Source organism: Phocoena sinus, chromosome 15 (genome assembly GCF_008692025.1).
Source record: "Phocoena sinus isolate mPhoSin1 chromosome 15, mPhoSin1.pri, whole genome shotgun sequence".
Lineage (NCBI taxonomy): Eukaryota > Metazoa > Chordata > Mammalia > Artiodactyla > Phocoenidae > Phocoena > Phocoena sinus.
Window position 1 is genome coordinate 74,772,577 of NC_045777.1, and position 20,547 is coordinate 74,793,123.

At 41.2% G+C, this 20,547-nt stretch overlaps 1 protein-coding gene across 1 annotated transcript in view; it reads right to left on the reverse strand.

Moving 5' to 3' along the window:
- The window catches only part of GALNT17 (polypeptide N-acetylgalactosaminyltransferase 17), a 453,307-nt gene that overhangs the window by 246,633 nt on the left and 186,127 nt on the right, over nucleotides 1-20,547 (reverse strand). Inside the window, exon 2 of the mRNA XM_032605830.1 lies at nucleotides 19,496-19,679. Within this exon, the coding sequence (XP_032461721.1) occupies nucleotides 19,496-19,679 (184 nt within the window). The remainder of the gene's footprint in view (nucleotides 1-19,495; nucleotides 19,680-20,547) is intronic.

Below are 20,547 nucleotides of genomic sequence, written 5' to 3' on the forward strand. Positions count from 1 at the left end.
TTACCACGAAAGGCAGTGATAAAGCTTGCTGGCTCCCAAATCACAGGGAAAAGGCAAGACTCCATTTTTTTTGAATGATAATCCAATCCTGGGATGATTTCCATTTATATCGCTGAAACCATTTGAGGTCTTCCAGTCAAGTGTGAAATAATTCATTTAGCCCTCGGTGCATAAGAAGAACTTTTTAAAAACTCTGACAAGTTGTCGCTAAGTAAATAATTTCCCCATGATGAAAAAGAAGGCACAGTGTGGTTACCTGACTATTCTGATTAATGGGAAGCCACTTAGCTAAACCATACACAGGCCAGGTTGCAAAGAACTGAAGTGTTAGGCTGCATCATGTACTACTGTCATTTCTAGTCAAAACCAGTAATTTCACATGGCTCAACCAAATACGATGAAAACACACACAGTACTAAAGGAAATCTACTGAACACAATTTGACATGTTTACTATTTCATAAGGACTCTTAAGCTCATTTGTTTAAAACTTATTTCATCTGATCATCCAGATATTAAGATGACCAATTCAGATAAGATGTGATCTCCACCATCACGGCTCATGAGGAAAAGGAAGAAACGTGATTTCCACTTCAGATGAATCACTGAAGCAGGAACCCAGAAGGAAGAGCTAGTCTGTGATGGAAAAGTCATTTTCCAAATTCCCGGGAACACGGTTGTGAAGCCTCATTTATAACTCTAAATACAGCTGGCAGACAGGACATGTGAGACTGGCCTGATCTGTTTATAATGACAGACACTGAAAATGCTTTGTTTTTTACTAACTCTCAGATATTAAATAGATTGCCATTTGTTCTCTCTTAATAAAAAGGTGTAAAATACGTATATGGAGAGATTTTTTTTTAACTTTCTGATGGCTATAATTCACACAAAGAAACAAATGATCCTGACAGAAGTTATTGGTGGCAATAAGTTCTTGTTGAATGAATGTATAAATGAAGGACACAATGGGGCCCATAAATATTGTGTGAGTTACCCAAAGTCCCCCGAATTCCTGTCTGCAGTGTCGTGGCCAACAGTAGCCTTTTCTATATCGGACTTTATATTTATTTATTTATTTTGGGCTGTGTTGGGTCTTCGTTTCTGCGCGAGGGCTTTCTCTAGTTGTGGCAAGTGGGGGCCACTCTTCATCGCAGTGCATGGGCCTCTCTTGTTGCGGAGCACACGCTCCTGACGCTCAGGCTCAGTAGTTGTGGCTCACGGGCCTAGTTGCTCCGCGGCATGTGGGATCTTCCCAGACCAGGGCACGAACCCGTGTCCCCTGCATTGGCAGGCAGATTCTCAACCACTGCGTCACCAGGGAAGCCCGGACTTTATATTTTTTACCATCTGTATCAGTGATTCCCAAACTTTAAAGACTAAAAGAACCGTCTGAGGTATCACTTGAAATACAAATTCCTGGGCCCCAGTTCCAGAGATTCTAATTTAATCAATACAGGGTAGAGCCCAGGAATCTGTAGTTCAACAAGAGCCCCAAGGGATTTTGATGCAGTTGCTCCACTGATGGAGGTAAACATTCCCACCAGTATAAACTTTGAATCTAGTATCTACAAACATAAAAAAAAAAAATAGCACAACATAAAAAAGTCATAAATAACGGCTAAAGGGACAAATAAAATCATAGCATTACGATAAGACAGAGAACCCCCTAAACTTCAAATTATCTTTAAGTAGAAAAATAAGAAAGCAGGGGTAGCTATCCTGATATCACAAAAAGTAAAATTCAAGCCAAAACGTATTAAATGCAACAAATTAAATATGACAAAGAAGGCCATTTTTTAATACTAAAAGCCATAATTGACAGTGAAGAAATAACAGGTTTTCATATTTATGCACCAAAAAATATAGCAACTATCTTTATGAATCAATAAGGTAGATGCAAGAAGACATAGGGCAGAACCCACAAAAACAGTAGATATTAACACTCTAAGTACAAGCAAATCAAAGAGACAATGAGTAAAAACATAGGCTAAATAACATAATCAATAAGCTAGAACTTATGGATATGCATCAAACTTTACTCTCAGAAAATAGACAATATGCCCTTCTTTGCAACCTCAGGGAAAGTTATAAGAAACAGTCCCAAAGGTAACATCAGTACATTTCTTAAAATAGAAACATTACAAACAATACTCTCTGATCAGAAGGCAATAGAATTTTAAATTCTTAATAATATTTTTAAAAGCCATCCACCTGGAAATTTTTAAGGACTACTAAACAAATCTTGAGACCAGGGTAAATACAAACCAAAACTTTTAAATTTCTAAAATAATGATAATGAAAACACCACATAAAAGAATCAGTGGGACGCTTTCAAGCAATAAGAAGAATATTCAAAGCCTTAAAAACTTTCAGCAATAAAAATACTTGAATTTCATTACCAGCTCAGAAAGCTAGGAAAAGAACAACAAAGGAAACCAAAAGGAAATACAAGGAAGGAAATAAAAAATATAAAAGCAGAAGTCAATGAGTTAGAGAATAGAAAAATACAAAATGTAATCAATAAATCAAAATTCTGGTTTTTAAAAAGTAATCATCAAAATAAGACAACCTTTAGCTAATTTAATTGGGGGAAAAAAGGGAGAAAGCACAAAGATATAAAATAAGAAAAAAGAGAGAAATAACCATTTAAACAATAATTTTTGAAAAGAGACTAATTTGCAGATGTCTATAAACAAATTTAAAAGCCTAGATGAAATGGAGACTTTCCTAGGGAAAGGCAGTTAGCCAAGGTTGACTCCATTAGAGACAAAACTTTAACAGACCTATTCCCAGGAGAATTAGAGAGACCTATCAAGAAATTACTGCTTAAAAACCATCAGGAACAGATGGTTTCACAGGTGAATTCTACCCAACTTTCAAAGAGCAGATAGTCCTAATGCTCCATAGATAGTTCCAGAGCATTGAAAAGGAAAGAAAACTCCTAATTCTTTTCGTAATTTTTGGATATCTAAACCTCTTAAGGACAGTACAAAAAGAGAGAGAAAGAATTACAAATATTGATGCAAAATTTCTAAGTAAAATATTAGTGAATATTACATTAAGAAAAAAAAAACATCATGACCTAGTGGAATTTTTTCCAGGAATGCAAAGTTGGTACAATATTAGGAAATCCAATAGTCTAATACACAACATTAATAGATATGGGGAGAAAATAATCTATGATTACTTGTATAGATACAGAAAGTACTTTTAAAAACCTTAAAAAATTCAACTCCTCCTAATAAAACTGAAAAAAAAAAAAAAAAAAGGAATTGATGGATATTCTTAACATGGTAAAGAACTATACCATAGTTATAAAGCCAGCATTTTAATGGGGAAACACTAGAGGCACTTCTATTAAGGTCTATTACGGTCAGGAACAAGGCATGAGTGCCAACTTGTTCTCCTAATTCAACATTGTACTACAGGAATCAGGAAATGTAATCGACTACCAGGCAGACACCACCTTTAACCAAATCATCAACATTAACACCCCCAGGAATTAGACGAATAGATCCCATGTGCGTCCTCATAAGATGCACTGAGATAAACGCATCACTTTTGTAGCATTCCTGCACCACAGCATAGCCTGAATCTAATTCCAAAGAAACAGAAAAATCCAAATCGAGAGGCATTTTTCAAAATAACTGGACTGCAGTCTTCAAAACTGTTCCTGTCATGAAAGACAAATAAATACTGAAGGACCATTTCAAAACAAAAAATCACGACAATTGAATGTAATACCTGATCTAGGACTTTCTTCTTCTATAAAGGACTTATTGAGACAGTTGGTGAAATCCGAATAAGGTCTACAGATAGTAGATATGATAATATTATCGTAGTGTACTGTGGTTATGTAAGAAAATGCCCTTGTTCTTAGGATACACACACTATTTAGAGGGAAAGGCGCATCACGTGCGCAACTTACTCTCAAATGGTTCAGAGAAAAATACGTGCATATAGAAAGATACAAATATTGTAAAATGTTGACATTTTTGTGGAATCAGGGTAAAGGGTATGCAGAATGTTTCTGTACTATTCTTGCAACCTTTTTGTAAGTCTGAAGTTATACAGAAACAAAAATTTAAAAATAAACAATAATGATCACAATAACCACCTCCTCTGATTCCCAAAGCCCTCAGCTGCAGCCCAACGACTCTTCTCCCCTTCACGATAAAATCTGTCAAGCCTAGTTCATTTGCTCTCTCCATTTCCTCCCTCACGTTCCTTCCTTAACCAACCCCAGTCGGGGTTACATACCTTCGTCAAGATGATCAATGAACTTCCTGTTGCCAAATCCACTGACCACTTCTGGCATCTCAGTACCAGTCACTGCTACGGACCTCTCCTTCCTTCTAGAAGCACTCTCTTCCACGTCACTGCGTTCTCCCGGATTTCTTCCTTCTTCATTAGCTGTTCCTTCTCCACACCTTTCGCTGAATTCCTCTCCTCTTTCAGGAGTGACATCTGAATTTTGGAGTGACACAGCGCTCAATGCTGTGCCCTAGCTGCATCTCTAGCTCTCCTTAATGATCTCAGCCTTGATGGCCGTCTCTATGCTGATGCTCCAAAGGTGTACCTCCAACTCCCACCTCTCTCCTGAGTTCCAGATTCATCAATCAGTCACCTCTTTGATATCTCCAAGTGATTGACCAAAAGTCAAGTCAGACTTAACATGTTCAGTGTAGAATTCTTAAATATCTCCCCAAATCTGTTTGCTTCCCTCAGCCCAGTAAATGGCACCACCTCCACCTATACATTTCTATCTGAAAACCTGGAGGTCTTCCTTGGTTACCTCCAACAAAAATCTCTTTCTCCATCTCACTATGCTCACCCTAATTGGAATCACTATTACCTCCTACCTGAACGATCCTCCCAACTGGTCTCCTTGCTTTACTCTTGCTCTCTGCAGCCCATCCTCCAACAGCAAAAAGAATGACCCTTTAAAAATATAAACCAGATCACGACACTTCCCCGTATCAAATCCCCAGTGGCTTCCATTACTATCAACATGAGTTTCCTAGGGCTGTCATAACAAAGTATCACAAATTGGATGGCTTCAAACAGGAGAAATTTATTCTCTCACAGTTTTGGAGGCCAGGAGTCTGAAACCATGGCATTTGGCAGGGCCAGGCTCTGAAGGCTTTAGGGAAGAATCCATCCTTGCCTTTTCACAGCTTCTGGACATTGCTGACAATCCTCGGCGTTCCCTCTCTTCTAGGTGCATGACACCAATCTCTGCTTGTGTCTTCCCACAGCCGCCTTCCCTCTGTGTCTGTCTGCATCTCTGTGTCCTCCTCTCCTTCTGAGGACACCAGTTATCTTGGATTTAGGGCACACCCTGACCTAGTATGACCTCATTTTAACTAATTTCATTTGCAAAGACCCTATCTCCACGTTAGGTCACCTTCTAAGATTCCAGACAGAATTTCAACCCAGTATGCCACTTTTAATCCCACTGGAATAAACCCCAAACTCTTTATCGTTGCTCATGACCCTGCACAATCCGGTTCCTACCTACCTCTCCATCCTCCTTAAATCATTTGCCAGTATATCTTATCAGTTGCTAAATAAAGCCAAGCCCGTTCCAAACTCAGGACCTTTCTGAGGACCGTTCCTTCTTCAGGAGAGATTTTCTGCCAGATGTTTGCATCACTGGATTCATCCTCATCTCCCCTACCTTCTCAGTGGACCTTCTTTAAAGTACACCCTCGTTTCCAGCTACTCCACAGATTAGCACCCTGTTTGTTTACTTCAACGTACTTGTCACAACCTGTAATGATCTCGTGTTTGCTTTTTCCCAGTTTATTACATCTCCCATTACCGTCTCCGCATCCAACGCAGTACCTGTTAGATGGGAGCTATTCAATGAGTATTTGCTGAGTTGATGAATAAATTCAAATGCGTACAGGAACTGCATCGTACACATCTGTTAGAACTCCTACAGCACCTGCCCAAGGCTACCTTCATAGCCCTTGAAAATGTGGGTTGAAATCAACTAACTGATAAATGCCATCGGTTTTCTCCATGCCACAACGCGTACTTACACAAGAATTCTCAGTGGCTCCAATTCTGCCACCCGGGTTGCAAATAGTAAGAATTACGTATCTAGCATAGCACAGTCCCAGACTCATCAAACTGCCAATTACCAGAAATTACCTAAGCATTCCCATGTGCGAAGTGGAACTGCATCTACCGTGATGATAAGCCATGGCTGATTTAACTTCGTCAAGGTTATGTTACGTAACAGGACTGTGCTTCTAAAAAATCTGTAGCCACACAACACTGGAGAGTTATGGAGAGCTCGACAGTGTTATCAGGGGTCAAGTATACAGCAAGTGCTAGCCACGGAGGCATATCACATTACTTCATCACCACGACATGTACCACTAAAGGAAGTGTCCAGGGATGATAATTTGCAGTACATCGACTCGAAGCAGTTTTGTACTTATTTATTCAATTGAATTATTTATGTTATTCATAAGGAAATGAAACACAAACAGCATTGGTTCCATCACGTCTTCCTTTGCTTTCATTTGGTTTACTGCTTATGACTATTTTTATGCAAATGAGGTTATGATAACATTAAACATTTTCTACTGATTTTGCAAGAACAAATATGTTCTCTCCATATGCCACAGTCTCCTTTTTGCTGCATCCATCCTCAAGGTTCTGTTGAGTGGTCAGAATTTCTTCTAAATTAACTCTGAGGACATTCCATCTGTAATACCGGTGAGCCTGTCTCCATTTGCAATACCCGGGAAACACTCCCATTAATACCTGAATCTAGCCCATTTGCCCACTCCCTTATTCATCCCTCCAGCTCTTACGGCACTGTAAATCTCACCCTGTTACAAAGCGTTGTGGCACTTCCCTGCTGCCAGTTCGGGGGATGCTTACTTGACTCACAGAGCAAAAACAACGAACTCCACACATAAAAAAGTGTTGTGATTGCAGAGACATTTGTTCTATTGATTATATTCAGGACTGAGAAACAAATGTTTTCAGGAAAGTATTTCAAATAAGTATCCACTGCACCAGAGTGGAATTAGGCAGGTTGCCTAAGAGGGACTCTCGTAGGCTAGCTTGGGCTTTCTTGCAGGGGTGTGTGTGTGTGTGTGTGTGTGTGTGTGTGTGTGTGTTTTATCTCAAAGTGCACTGATAGAGTGAGAGACACAGTAACTGGGCAGACAGGAAAAATCCTCTAGAAACATACACATTGCAGGTTCAAAGTCTGGAGTCCCCAGTAACGGCCATCATGGGAATTTCTGAGAATGACACGAGGTGAGATGTTCTCCTACAGTTCCCCAGTGCCAACAATCCTCACATAAAGTAATCAAAGGGTTATAGAAGCAAGAACCACCGCTGCTGTAAATCCCAACATTGGTTTGATTCAAGGTTATAAATCAAGAATTCCATTTCCCATAGTCACATCTACATCTGAGGAAAGTAAATCTGGAATTCAATGACCCTGCGGGTTGTAAACAGACCGCAGAGCAGATCCATTTACGTAGACAGGACAAGGTTCACATTGGTTTCTACCCACTGATTCCAAGTTCCCCATGCAAGAAATTGAAGCTTGTCCAGAAAGCTCTCTAGAACAGAAATAAAGGGGAATCTTTTCTGCAGCCTCACACTAATGCATTTCGATGCTAATCTTTTCAGGGCCCAATAAAAGGTTAAATTAACTTTGCCAATTCATAAATTGGGGAGAGCCAGGCTGGCACTACCTCAGGGAGATGTGGGAATCCTTTCTTAAAAATTAGCTAAGTCTTTGACCCCCATAATATTAATGACACCCCTCGTAGTGCAAATAGTATCTCCGCTTCAAATATTTATCTTTCTACTCTGTATCTCTACCTTTGAAACACTGCCAAGAGTTTCAACCATTTTATGGGGTATAATGAATTTCTAAAAGGAAAATCATTCAAAATGAGGCTGATTTCTATTCATTTTCATTCACTAAATAAACAGATGCACTCAAGGATATGGGATGGAAAGGAACAAGCAGAGAGATGGAACGGACACAAGGTAAATCAACAAGGAACAGGAACTTCTCAAGCATGGGAACCCCTGCCCCGTTCCACCCCTCATTTTCTCTTCCATCTACTTCCACAGAATCTCAGAAAATGGTAGGGCCCTAGGATGCTCCAAATTTAAAAATAAGAATCACTCAGGGATCTTGTGAAATAGTGTAGATTTACCAGTCTACTAGCTCTGTAGCTGGGCCAAGACTTGACATTTTTAACCAGCAGCCTTGGTGATTCAAGTGCAAAGACCACACTTCCTGAAACATGAAGGCCCACAGGTTCCCAATGTTTTGAGACACTGGGGTTACCTGGAGTTCCTATTAACGAGAAATTAATACTGATGCTTGAGCCCCGCTCCCAGGGATTCTGATTTAATTACAGTAGGCCCTCCGTACCCATGGGTTCTACATCCATGCATACACTCTGGGGTGAAGTCTGGGCTCCCAAAGATAAAAGCTTCCCAGGTGATGTCAGTGCCCAGTGAAGGCTGAGAACCTATGTCAGGCTTTCCCAAGAACCACCTGTGTGGAGAGACCAGGGGTCTTTTTTTTTTTTTTTGCGGTACGTGCGTCTCTCACTGCTGTGGCCTCTCCCATTGCGGAGCACAGGCTCCGGACGTGCAGGCTCAGCGGCCATGGCTCATGGGCCCAGCCGCTCCGCGGCATGTGGGATCCTCCCGGACCAGAGCACGAACCCGTGTCCCCTGCATCGGCGGGCAGACTCTCAACCACTGCGCCACCAGGGAAGCCCAGACCAGGGGTCTTTAAGCAAGTAGGGTTGCAGGCCCTATACAAGCTTCCACATGTCACTCTTGCAACTTCTGACACTTTTACCCCAAGAACATTCCAGACCCCTGTCTGAATCACCATATTTATTCTAAGGTTTCCATCTTTTCATAACAGGCAGGAAATGATGAAAATGGAGTCATTTGATGCCCAGACCGCAGCACAACCTGGAGGATGAGGCAGCGCTTCCTCTTCCCTCTCTCAGCTGCACCCCCTACTCCCAACCTCTACCCCTCACCGAAGGTTGGCTTCTGAGGCCCAGTCACGCTCCACACCGGAGCAGCTTCACAGAAAGTCTCAGAAATCAAAACTCCACTGAGGACATAGGCTTTCTACAGCCAAGGCCACAGCTGAACAATGCCCACTCTTTCAAAACTCTCCTTACTACCTTGGAGGTTCTCAACAGAGGGAATTAATTCATAGAAAGCAGCCAGGACTTCAGACCAGGAACACTGCATACGGCCCAGCCACCTACATTTTTAAACAAGTTCCAAAGACCTCCCTTTGAGAAACACTTTAAAATATGTTTTTTTAAATATTCAGCCCTTTTCATCAAAAAGACGATTTTACTATGTGGGGAAAATAATCATTTCAACTGGTGAAAAAGTAAGAATACACATTACACTGACGACTATGGATTAGAATACACATTACAAGTAAGTAAGAATACACGTTACACTGACGACTATGGATTACGGCAGACTAGAAGCAGGGGGCAGCTGTCCCATCCCACCAGCCTTTCCAAAGTCTCCTGTGCCCTCAGGACACCCGGCTGGACTTCCTCAATATGGAAGCTGTGGTGAATCCCAAAGGTGAGCCTCCTGATCTGTCCTGGAAGAGCCTTAGGAAGCGAACGTTCCTTCCCAGGCGCTCACCACAGCCTGGTGTCTGTCTCAGGCCGGTCCCCTGGAATTCTGTGCTGACCTGGGGACAAGGGAATGCCCATTACCTTAGCCTTGAGTTTTCCATATTGGAGTGAGGCACATAGTTGTACCCACATTTCATTCGGGTAGATACTTTCCTGAAGATTCTGTCATTAAATCTTGCACGGTATTTTAAGGATAAGGGGTATGTACGGTAAAGGAGCTTTTTTTTTTTAAACATTTATTTATTTTTATTATTAATTAATTTACTTATCTTTGGTTGCACTGGGTCTTAGTTGCAGCACACGTGCTCCTTAGTTGCGGCCACGGGCTCCTTAGTTGTGGCATGCAAACTCTTAGCTGTGGCATGCATGTGGGATCTAGTTCCCTGACCAGGGATTGAACCTGCGTCCCCTGCATTGGAAGGCGGACTCCCAACCACTGTGCCACCAGGGAAGTCCCGGTAAAGGAGCTTTTACAAAATAATCACAGCTAACATTTATTGACCAGATATCATTAATTCATGAGAAGGTCTCAGAGTAATGCCTGGTATATTAGTCTCTGCGGGTCACAGGGAATAATCGATTTACTCTTCACAACGATTCTATGAAGTCGATATCACCGTTTCACATATGAGGAAACTGAGGCACAGAAAGGTTAAATAACTTGCCCAAGGTCACAGAGTTTGTAAGAGGCAAAGCTGGGATTATAACTCAGTCATATTTCCAAGTCTGTGCACTTGACCTCCACGAAAAATGCTCTTATTAAGGCTTTTAAGTGACCCAGACATGCTTTTCATACCTAGGGAACCCATGAAAGTGGGATGAACATTCAACTACAAATACTTCAGGAATTATCACCCTCACATATTGAAAGAGAGGGCACCCCACCCCCGACCCCATGTGGATTTCCCATCACTCTCCCACCCCCCAGCCAGGTGAGGACAAGCCCTAAGCAAAGAAGTTCTCCCTGGTTACGCCTCTAGGTGAAATCAACTTTACGGTAAGACATTTCCTGAACCTAATAATATTACAGTATTTATTTTTACTGAGCTTTACCCACCCCCCAAATACCGTATCTTTTAAAGAGGATTTCAACTATATTACACTATATACTAGGAGGTCTCAATAGGCAAGGGTTAATCAAATTCAGGATACTGCCCCTTTGGTAGTGGAATTTTGGTAGAGTTGGAAGGGGTAAAAGGGAACAAGAGAAGAAAACGTAGGAAGTAAACACACACAAGTACACAACATGCATGCACACACAAAAACACTTTCATATGCATGTACACAAACACACAGGCGTGCACACATGCGCACACACTCACTTCCCCAAAGGAACTGTCCCGTCTCTAAGACTCAGAATTTTTTTGCCTTCTAATGATACCAGCATGGAGTAGAAAGTTCCATCCCACAGATACAGATGGGTAGGCAGAGGCACCTATGTGTGTGGGTATGTGCACAGGCCTGAAAGACACCCACACAGCTGGGTTCGAATCTGGGTTCCCTCGCTGCCTGACTGTGTGACCTCAGGCAGGATGGTTCACCCCTCCAAATGCCCCTTCCCTCATTTATAAAACAAAGACGGTCACAGCTACTTCAGAGAGTGGTTAAATTTAAAAGAGATCAATAAAACATACAGCACAGTGACAAAAACATAAAAGGCAGTCAATAAAAGGGAGTAATTATTGTGGTTAGCGGTTCAAAGACATTCCTAATCAGGCAACTACTTATTATTTCAACCAACAAGGATTTGTTGGATGGCTACCCGCTGTGCCCACGTCTGTAAAAGAGAAAGTTTAACATAGGATTCCTGACCTTCTTCAAGGTGCTTTCACTCTAGTTGAAGACCAGCCTGTAAGACGCAGGATACCCACCATCAAAAGAATGACTCAGAAAAAACAAACAGGCCAGTCTCAGCTATAATCATCAAATGTGTCCTTTTCACATGGGATGGAAAACTTGAGTTGGGTCTTGACCAATGAGTAGATGCATTCCACTAAATGATAACACCGTAACTTACATACACACAGACTCAAAAGACCCGCTGGACCTGGATGACTGCAAATCTCTGCAGTCGGGCCAGACATCATTCCTGACCTCCAGACCCAAATATACAATTGTCTGCTAGATGTGACGTGAAGACGGTCCAGAGACATCTCACACCATGTGTGTCCAAAGCAGACACTGTCGGACTACGGCAACTTAGAATTGGTGGCAATAAAGAAAAGAGGAGTCTTTGTGAGTGAAGCAAAATGAATTCCAAAGAAACCTGACATCTGGATTTATAAGCAGGAGGCCAAAGGAGAAACTGAAGATATCGGCAGGAGAAACTGCCCATAAATTACCTACACGGTCTGGGAGGAGAAAGCAAGCCATAAAATGTATGCAGGGATATCAGCTGTGGCTTTAACAAGCTCAGACAGATTTCTGTGCTGCTAGGTGGCCCCTCCCCCATATTATGAGATAAGTGGGCAGGCAGATAATTAATATGCCACAACATGATATAGAATGGGATATCTTGGCAAGGGAAAGGAGTGGCGGTTAATAAAGCCTTGTCTGGCTTCTGGTGTCTGCAAACATCACCTCCTCACTGGCACACACATAGTCAAAGAATGAATAAAGCCAGACAGATGAATCTCATGGTTCCCTCAAGAAAGCCATAACTATGGGGAACCCTGGACAAGCAGCATTGCTACCCACCTTGCCCCCACCTCCCTGCAAAACATGAACCTCTCTGCAGGATTCTCTCCTGGTTAATGAAATCACTTCCACTCTGTCTCCCAAGCTAGAAACTTCTGATTGCACCCAATTCCCCCATATCCAATTAACTGACTCATCTCACTGATTCTTAGAAAGTTTTCCCTGAATCGAGCCCTTCCACTCCATCCCTACTCAGTCCTTGGTTTTTTACAGAGAAATCACTTCCGTGAAAGGAATAGGATAATTATAAAACACTCACTGTATTATCAAGTCTTTCTCTTCTGTCAAGCAATGCATAGCAAATGGTTGGCGCTCAACAGGTGTTGAGTGGGAAAAGAGAGATTTTATTTAGCCATCCTGCTCCCAGCGTCCAATGCCTCTAACCTTTCTCCACATTCTTGTCACAGTTAAACATTATTTTTTTTAAGAAATTACCACAAAAATACAATCTTGACTCAAGTCCTTCATTGGCATCCAATGACAACGACGAACATCACCACCTAACACAGCAGTGGCACATAAGGTGCTTTAGAACCTGCCTCCCCCTTTCCCTCCAACCTCTTCTTCCAAGATTCACTCTGGAGACCCTATGACTCAACCCAAAGTTTCTGTGCTGTTCCCCCAGCCCTGAAATCCAAGAACTATCCCAGTCCTCTTGCACATGCTGTTCACTCTCTCCAATGTTCTGTCTTCACCATTAAGATCAAGGTCACCTCTGCGCTGCCCTCTGACTCTCCCAGAAGTGCACATCCCCTTATCTTAGTTTCTAAGGTCCTCTGAAAACAAGTCAAAGGATTGCAAAGCCCCACCTGCCTCCCCGACTCGCTTTGATTTCTTAGGGGGCCAAGATGTGCCTGTTCCTCACCATGTCTTTAGCACAGTGTCTGGCAGACTGGGGACTTCAGTCAAAAATCATTTTCCATGATTTAAAAAAAAAAAAAAAAAGAAAGGAAAGAGAAGAAAATGAAAAAAAAAAAAAACAGACCAAAGAAATAGCACAGAATCTAGAAAATAAGCCCATTTATGTATAAAAAGTACAAAATGTATTCCATTTAACAGCTCCAAATAAGAGAAAGAGGAAGCATTATTTCCAAAATCATTTTGAAAAAGCTTTGGAAAAAAAAAAAGGACAGACATTTGAAACAAAAGATACATATCTTGTACCATATTCTAAAATAAGCTCTGGATGGGTGGGAGTGATGGAAAAGGAACACAAAACAGAGTAGAATATTTATAAGTACTCGTTCTCTGCTTTAAAGCAGTGAAGAAACGAAGATGGAAAGATTGACAGTTGGGGGTTCATACAAATTTAAAATATCTGTCCTGGGGAAGAAAAAAAAAAAAATCACAGAATTAAAATAAAACAGAAAACATTTTGGAATCCATTTGCATGAAATGTGACCAACAAATGGTTAATCCCACTATTATCCCCAAATTCATTCATATTTATGAGAAACAACTCTGTCAAGAGTAGTGTAATAATAAACCAATAAGAATGAAAGCAACTTGAGGTTCTGTATAAAATTGCAATGGAATTAGCCAATTTCAGTTCTCTAAACTCGAGAGAGCTTTTGGGCAGTGTCATAAGCAAGATCTTGCCCGTGGGGGGATAATTCCTCCTGGGCTTGGGCTGCATGGGGCGGAAAGAAAGTGCTCTGGCCCCAGACAGCTGCCTCCCTTCCTATCCCCTGGGCTCAAATACCAGAGGAGCAGCTTCTACAGGCAAGGCCCTTGCCCTTCTTTGGAGGCAAGGATGAATTTGCAACTAACCAAGGTTAATTTGGTACCTTTGGCTGTGGAGCCCAGAATTTATAACGCTACCTCTGGTTACCATGTATGACCTGTGGGCAAGCTCTCAAGTTCATCTTTAATTTCACCTTCAAATTCATCCTCCATATAGCTGCCAGAAAAATCTGAAAAGGCAGAGGTGGTCACATCATTCAACCCAGTTCTCCAACTCTTTCTTCTATTATACTTTCACCCTTCTACCTTGCACTTAGTTTTTTGGTGTAGATTTACATTTATGGCATAATTAAACTTTTATTTTATTAAAACAAAATACATACAGTCTTATCCCATTTCTGTACTCTCAATGTTTCTAAATAACAATCATTATGCTGCAATTCCTGATGTTTAAATTTTAGATATTTTCAATTGATTTTCTGTTTCTGACCATAAAGGTTTAATTTTCTTATACTACCCACACCTCACATACACATTTTGCCTCTTCTTTCTTCCAACAGAGTTATACCATAACTTGTGGTTTAATACCTATTCAATATTTGTATGGTTATACTGTTCACAGCTCAGCCACAGAATATATGGAATTGCAGTTCCTTTCTTGAGGAACTTTTGGTTTTTTTCTGTGCTAATAATTGCTTTCCTTTTTCACAAGCTTTGTGTGTGTGTGTGTGTGTGCCCATCACTAATTCAGTTCCAAACTTTCTGAAAGAATGGTAAAAAAGTTTTTTTTGTTTGCAAAGACAACAAAAGCAAAAATAAATAAGGGGGACTAAATTCGTTTCTTCACATCAAAGAAAACCATCAACAAAATGAAAAGACGACCTACTGAATGGGAGAAAGTATTTGCGAATCATAAATCTGATGAGATTAATATCTAAAATATATAAAGAATTAATATAACTCAACAGCAAAAAAAACCCATACAATCTGATTTTAAAATGGGCAGAGGATCTGAATAGACACTTTTCCAAAGAAGATATACAGATGGGCAACAGGTACATGAAAAGATGCTCAACATCACTAATCATCAGGCAAATGTAAATAAAAAACAATGAGAAGGACTTCCCTGGTGGCGCAGTGGTTAAGAATCCGCCCGCCCATGCAGAGCACACGGCTTCGAGTCCTGCTCTGGGAAGATCCCACATGCTGTGGAGCAACTGAGCCCGTGCGCTACAACTACTGAGCCTGCGCTCTACAGTCCATGAGCCGCAACTACTGAGCCCGTGCGCTCCACAACAAGAGAAGCCACCGCAATGAGAAGCCCGCGCACCGCAACCAAGAGTAGTCCCTGCTCGCCACAACTAGAGAAAGCCCGCACGCAGCAACGAAGACCCAATGCAGCCAAAAAAAAAAAAAAGAGAGAGCTATCACCCCACACCTGTTAGAATGGCTATTAACAAAAAGACTAGAAAAACAAGTGTTGGCGAGGATGTGGAGAAAAGGGAGCCTGTTGCACTGTTGCTAGATATGCAAATTGGTGCAGCCACTATGGAAATCAATGTGGAGGTTTCTCAAAAAATTAAAAATAGAACTACCATATGATCTAGCAATTCCACTTCTGGGTATTTATATCAAAAACAGGGCTTCCCTGGTGGCGCAGTGGTTGAGAGTCCGCCTGCCAATGCAGGGGACACGGGTTCGTGCCCCGGTCCGGGAAGATCCCACATGCTGCAGAGTGGCTGGGACCGTGAGCCATGGCCACTGAGCCTGCGCGTCCAGAGCCTGTGCTCCGCAACGGGAGAGGCCACAACGGTGAGAGGCCCGCGTACCGCCCAAAAAAAAAAAACACTAATTCACAAAGATATATTCACCCTCCCCATGTTTACTGCAGCATTATTTACAATACGCACAATATGGAAACAAACTAAGTGTACACAAATGGATGAATGGATAAAGAGAATGTGATACATATAGATATGAGTCAGCCATAAAAAGAATGAAATTGTGCCAACTGTAATGACATGAATAGACTTTGGGGGCATTATGCTAAGTGAAGGAAGTCAGAGAAACAAATACTGTAAGATCCCACTTATACACAGACTCTTAAAAAACAAACCCAAGTTCATTGACAGAACAGATCACAGTTGCCAGAGGTGAGGAGGGGGTGGGGATGGATGAAGTGAGTCAACAGGTACAAATCCCGGTTATAAAATAAGTCATGAGGATGTATTGTACAGCACGGTGGCTATATAACCTGGTATTAGTTTCAGGTATATAACATAATGATTCGATATTTGTATACATTTTGAAGTGATCGCCACAATAATTTATTTATCTAAACTTTCACTGAACTATTTATTTCTATCTTATTCTTAACTTCCAAGACCTCTTGTTCTCTGATTATCACTTTAACATAGCACTTGATTCTTATTTTGTGAATAAAACAAAACATTCCATGAACTAAGACATTAATTATAGTTTTAAAGTGTGTCTGTTTCCTCCAAATGCCTTTTCTATTGTTCTTCTTCTTGTTGCTAAGGCCCTTTATAATAGAGATTCTCCTGAAATGTCTAGGGATTCTGGTTCTCCTTTCTTACTTTAGAGGAAGACAGCTCTGTGTAGATGGATGAGCCTTTATACTAATGTTTAATGAGTAGAACCCTGACATTTCGGGGATGCGGGGGACCTATCAGATCTATTGGCATTTCTCTTAGGTTGAATGGCTTCCTTAGAGTGGATTCTTCCAAATCTGGACTACAGGAGTGTGAAAGCTTGCAGAGGTAATGAGGCCAAGGGTGTCCCCACTTAGTACACAGCCCTATCTTCTGTCATCTTATGAACTAAAGCCCAGAGTTCACCATCTCCAGGGAATAAACCTCCCATGTTCCACCAGGTAGGGAAGGGCAGCGTCTGGCTCTGTAAAGTTGAAGAAAGAATCTGGGGACACAGCTATAATCCTTCTATTCAAATCTACCTCCCAGCCATCAGAGGTACCCAGAATCTCCAATTCCTGAGTCTCTGGGGTTCTGAGGTGTGACTAGGCTATATTCTTCTGCCCTTCCCCCCACTTCCCATCATATGTAGAAGGTTGGGTCTCAGCCTCATCCAGTTTGCTATGTCAGTTACCATTCCTCCATCCTCTTTCCATCTTCCAAAACTTTGTGGGTGTTTCTTCCCTGCTGTGGGAGCCTAACCTGTTTTTGTCCCTTAGAGTCTGTCATCCTCTGTAGTCCTTTACTATCATCTCAGTAAAGTTTCCGGAGGGACGAAATCTAAGTGGTGTATTCCAGCAGTCCCCAAACATTTTGGCACCAGGGACCGGTTTCCTGGAAGACAATTTTTCCACGGGCGCGGGGTTGGGGGGGAAGGGGGTGGTCCAGGCAGTAATGCGAGTGACGGGGAGCGGCAGAGGAAGCTTCACTCACTCGTCCACCGCTCACCTCCTGCTGTGCGGCCCGGTTCCTAACAGGCCACGGACCAGTACCGGTCTGCGGCCTGGGGGTTGGGGACCCCTGGTATATTCAAGCCACCATGCTACACTATAGAGCACCACGGAGCTGTGTATTCCTGCCTGGGCGTGCCACGTTTTTATCTGCATCCCCAGCTCTGATCTTGATATTCCCCTTCCTACTTGTCTTTATCTGTCTCCGCTCTTTAATTTTCTAACCCTTAATGGGCCTTCAAGACTAAGCTTCTGCGTCATCTCAAGCAGGAAACCTTCCCAGATCCTCCCTGTACATACTGTGTATGTCTCTGGCCTGACATACCCACATAGACCACAATGTGCTGGACTGACCTGCTTGCACATCTGTCTCCCTCCCCAGACAAGAGTATGTAGGCAAGGGCTATCTTATCCAATGTTCTGCCCCTAGTGTGGGGAAAACCATCTGGTACATAATACATGCTCACTGATATTGTTCAACTGACCCATTTCCACTAAGCTCCATGTTGGAAGCATCTTCATTCTCACAGGACTACAAAAATAACAGCTCTGTTTATTTGCCAACATCCAAATAAGAAAGGCTAATCAGAGAGCACCAGGAAATGAAAACAGCCAGATGTTTTTGAGAGCAAAAGTCCAGGAACACAAAATAGCTTCCAACAGGGGTGATGTATGTTTTCCTAGTGATTCAAAATGAATATATGCTTATTAGGCAGAGAGAGAGATTTAAGTTTTCTCAGCTAATGCTGCAATTTTAAATTCATTTAAGGTAATCTTCCTTATCTTGAATCTATTTTTCTCAGTAACCAGGATACTTAACTGATTCGTACAAAACCCATTTGAAAAAGAAATAATCTACTCTAAGCAAGGGCACACTGCAAACGAAAGAAAGAGAGACACCACAAATCTAACAGAAGATGAAGTATCTGTTTGAAAAGCCAAGGAGGACTACTGCCTAGAAAATAGGATATTTTCCCCCAGCATCTTGATTTTCCCACCAATCTCTCTTCTCTCTTTCACAAGGAGAAAACAAATAATTCTTAAATCTGAGAGCACAGAGCAAAGACCTCTCATAAACCAACCAAGACGCAAACAAACTGTTTCAAAGGTAAGAATCTCAAACAAAAATTGTAAGTTGAAACAATCACAGGATGTACTCTTTCACCTACCAGATGGGAAAAGCATTATTTAAAGGCTAGTACCCAGTTTGGGAAGGGTCTAGTAAAGTTCCAACAGGAGCGGAAACTTCTATAAACTTTCTGGAGGAAAATATCACTATATGTATCGAAAGCCTCCAAAAGTACTCCTACAATGTGATCTCAGGATTACACCTTTAGAAGTGTGGATTAAGAAAGTAAATATCAAATCAATATACATAAAGATTTGAGTGGGGAGATATCCATCCAAGTGTTATTTATAATAATGAAAATGTTTAAATACATTTTTTATCAATTTTTATTTATAAAAATGAAATTTTATCTTATAAAATTATAAATATTTATAATATTATAAATATTTCATATTTATAATAATGAAAATTTGGAAATAATCTAGATTTCTAACAATGAAAATAATGATCATAACTAATAACATCAGAAAATGCTCATGAAATAATAAATGAAAAAAAGGATAAATGAAACACATCATATGCTCATATCTGTATAGAAATAGACTCAAAGACAAACTACTAGTATTTTACTAGTCACCACCTCTAGGTAATGAGATCATGTTGATTTTTAAATTTTTACTTAAAATTTTTTTGTATCACGGACCTTTCTCTATGCTTCTGTATTATTTTATAAAAATTAAAAATTCTTATTTAGCTCTATTTATTTTCATAATCAATAGTACTATTTATTGATTATGGAGGAGACGAGATAAAAGCCCCTCCACTAGGTACAAGTAACACAAGAAAATGTCACAGACATGGGTCTACACCCAACCATCTGATAAAGTAAGCTCCTCTGAATGACTGAATCAGAACTTACTTGGTGGGACGATAATCCGGAATGGAACGATCCAGTGAAATTTTTTCACTGAGGTAGGAATTGTAGCCATACTTCTCATGGGGTCCCTTGGCTTTCTCTTCTTCAGCCGGGGAAAGGGTAGCAGGAAGGCCCCCTTTGCCCCGCCCACCATAACCTTCAATGAGCCCAAGGGATTTAGATAAACCTAGAAAAAGGAGGGGGAGAAAAAGAATTATTTGAAAATCACCATACCAGGATATGCCACTCAGGCTCAGATATAGCTTCAGTGGAAATTTTAACATTACCCGTTGCAGAAAAAATTATGTTCTCAATTTATCGATATCGGAATATGCCCTGAACACATTTCAATTGAGAGGAAGGTCAGAGCAACTGTGAGGTGTGGGGTTAAGGCTGGTCACCCATGAAGAGCCTCTCCCTCCTTCTGGGAAATGGGGTGGATGGCAGGGGCGGTCTATGAAAGGGAGAGACTGCCAAAAGCAGGGGACATGTGGACCAAGAAAGACACACAGAATGGGACAGAACTCGGGCTGTCATCCCTGCCTGATTTCCTTTCTTCATGATCAATTACCACAAGGCGAGATATTCCAGGAGATGCGCAGTACAACACAGAAAAGGCAGCAATAAGGAACTTCCAGACTGCAGGTGTTTTTGCTTCATTTGAACAGAGAATAATATACAGATTGATTTTATCATGAGTTTAAAGTGTGTAACCATCTGCCACCGTTCTATACCTAATGGTTTTATTTAAATCTCATTTAAATGGCAAAAAGGAAATACAAAATGTTTGAGAATAAATCACAGAGAAGAAAAACCCATAAGGGTGATAACCGTGCCCAGAAGAGTAGAAGGCCTCGGTAACAAGCCTCATCGAGCAATTGCACGTTCCCAGGATGGTGGTAGCTTTATACCTATTGTTCCAGTAAACGATAAACAGCTTGATGGGTAATTTTTAAATCCTACAGTCATGGGAGGTTTTAATTCTCGGCTTGAAAACTTTTGCTGTTAAGGGCTCTCATTCTCTTTTGCTATTTCAAACGCTCAAGCTACCCCGT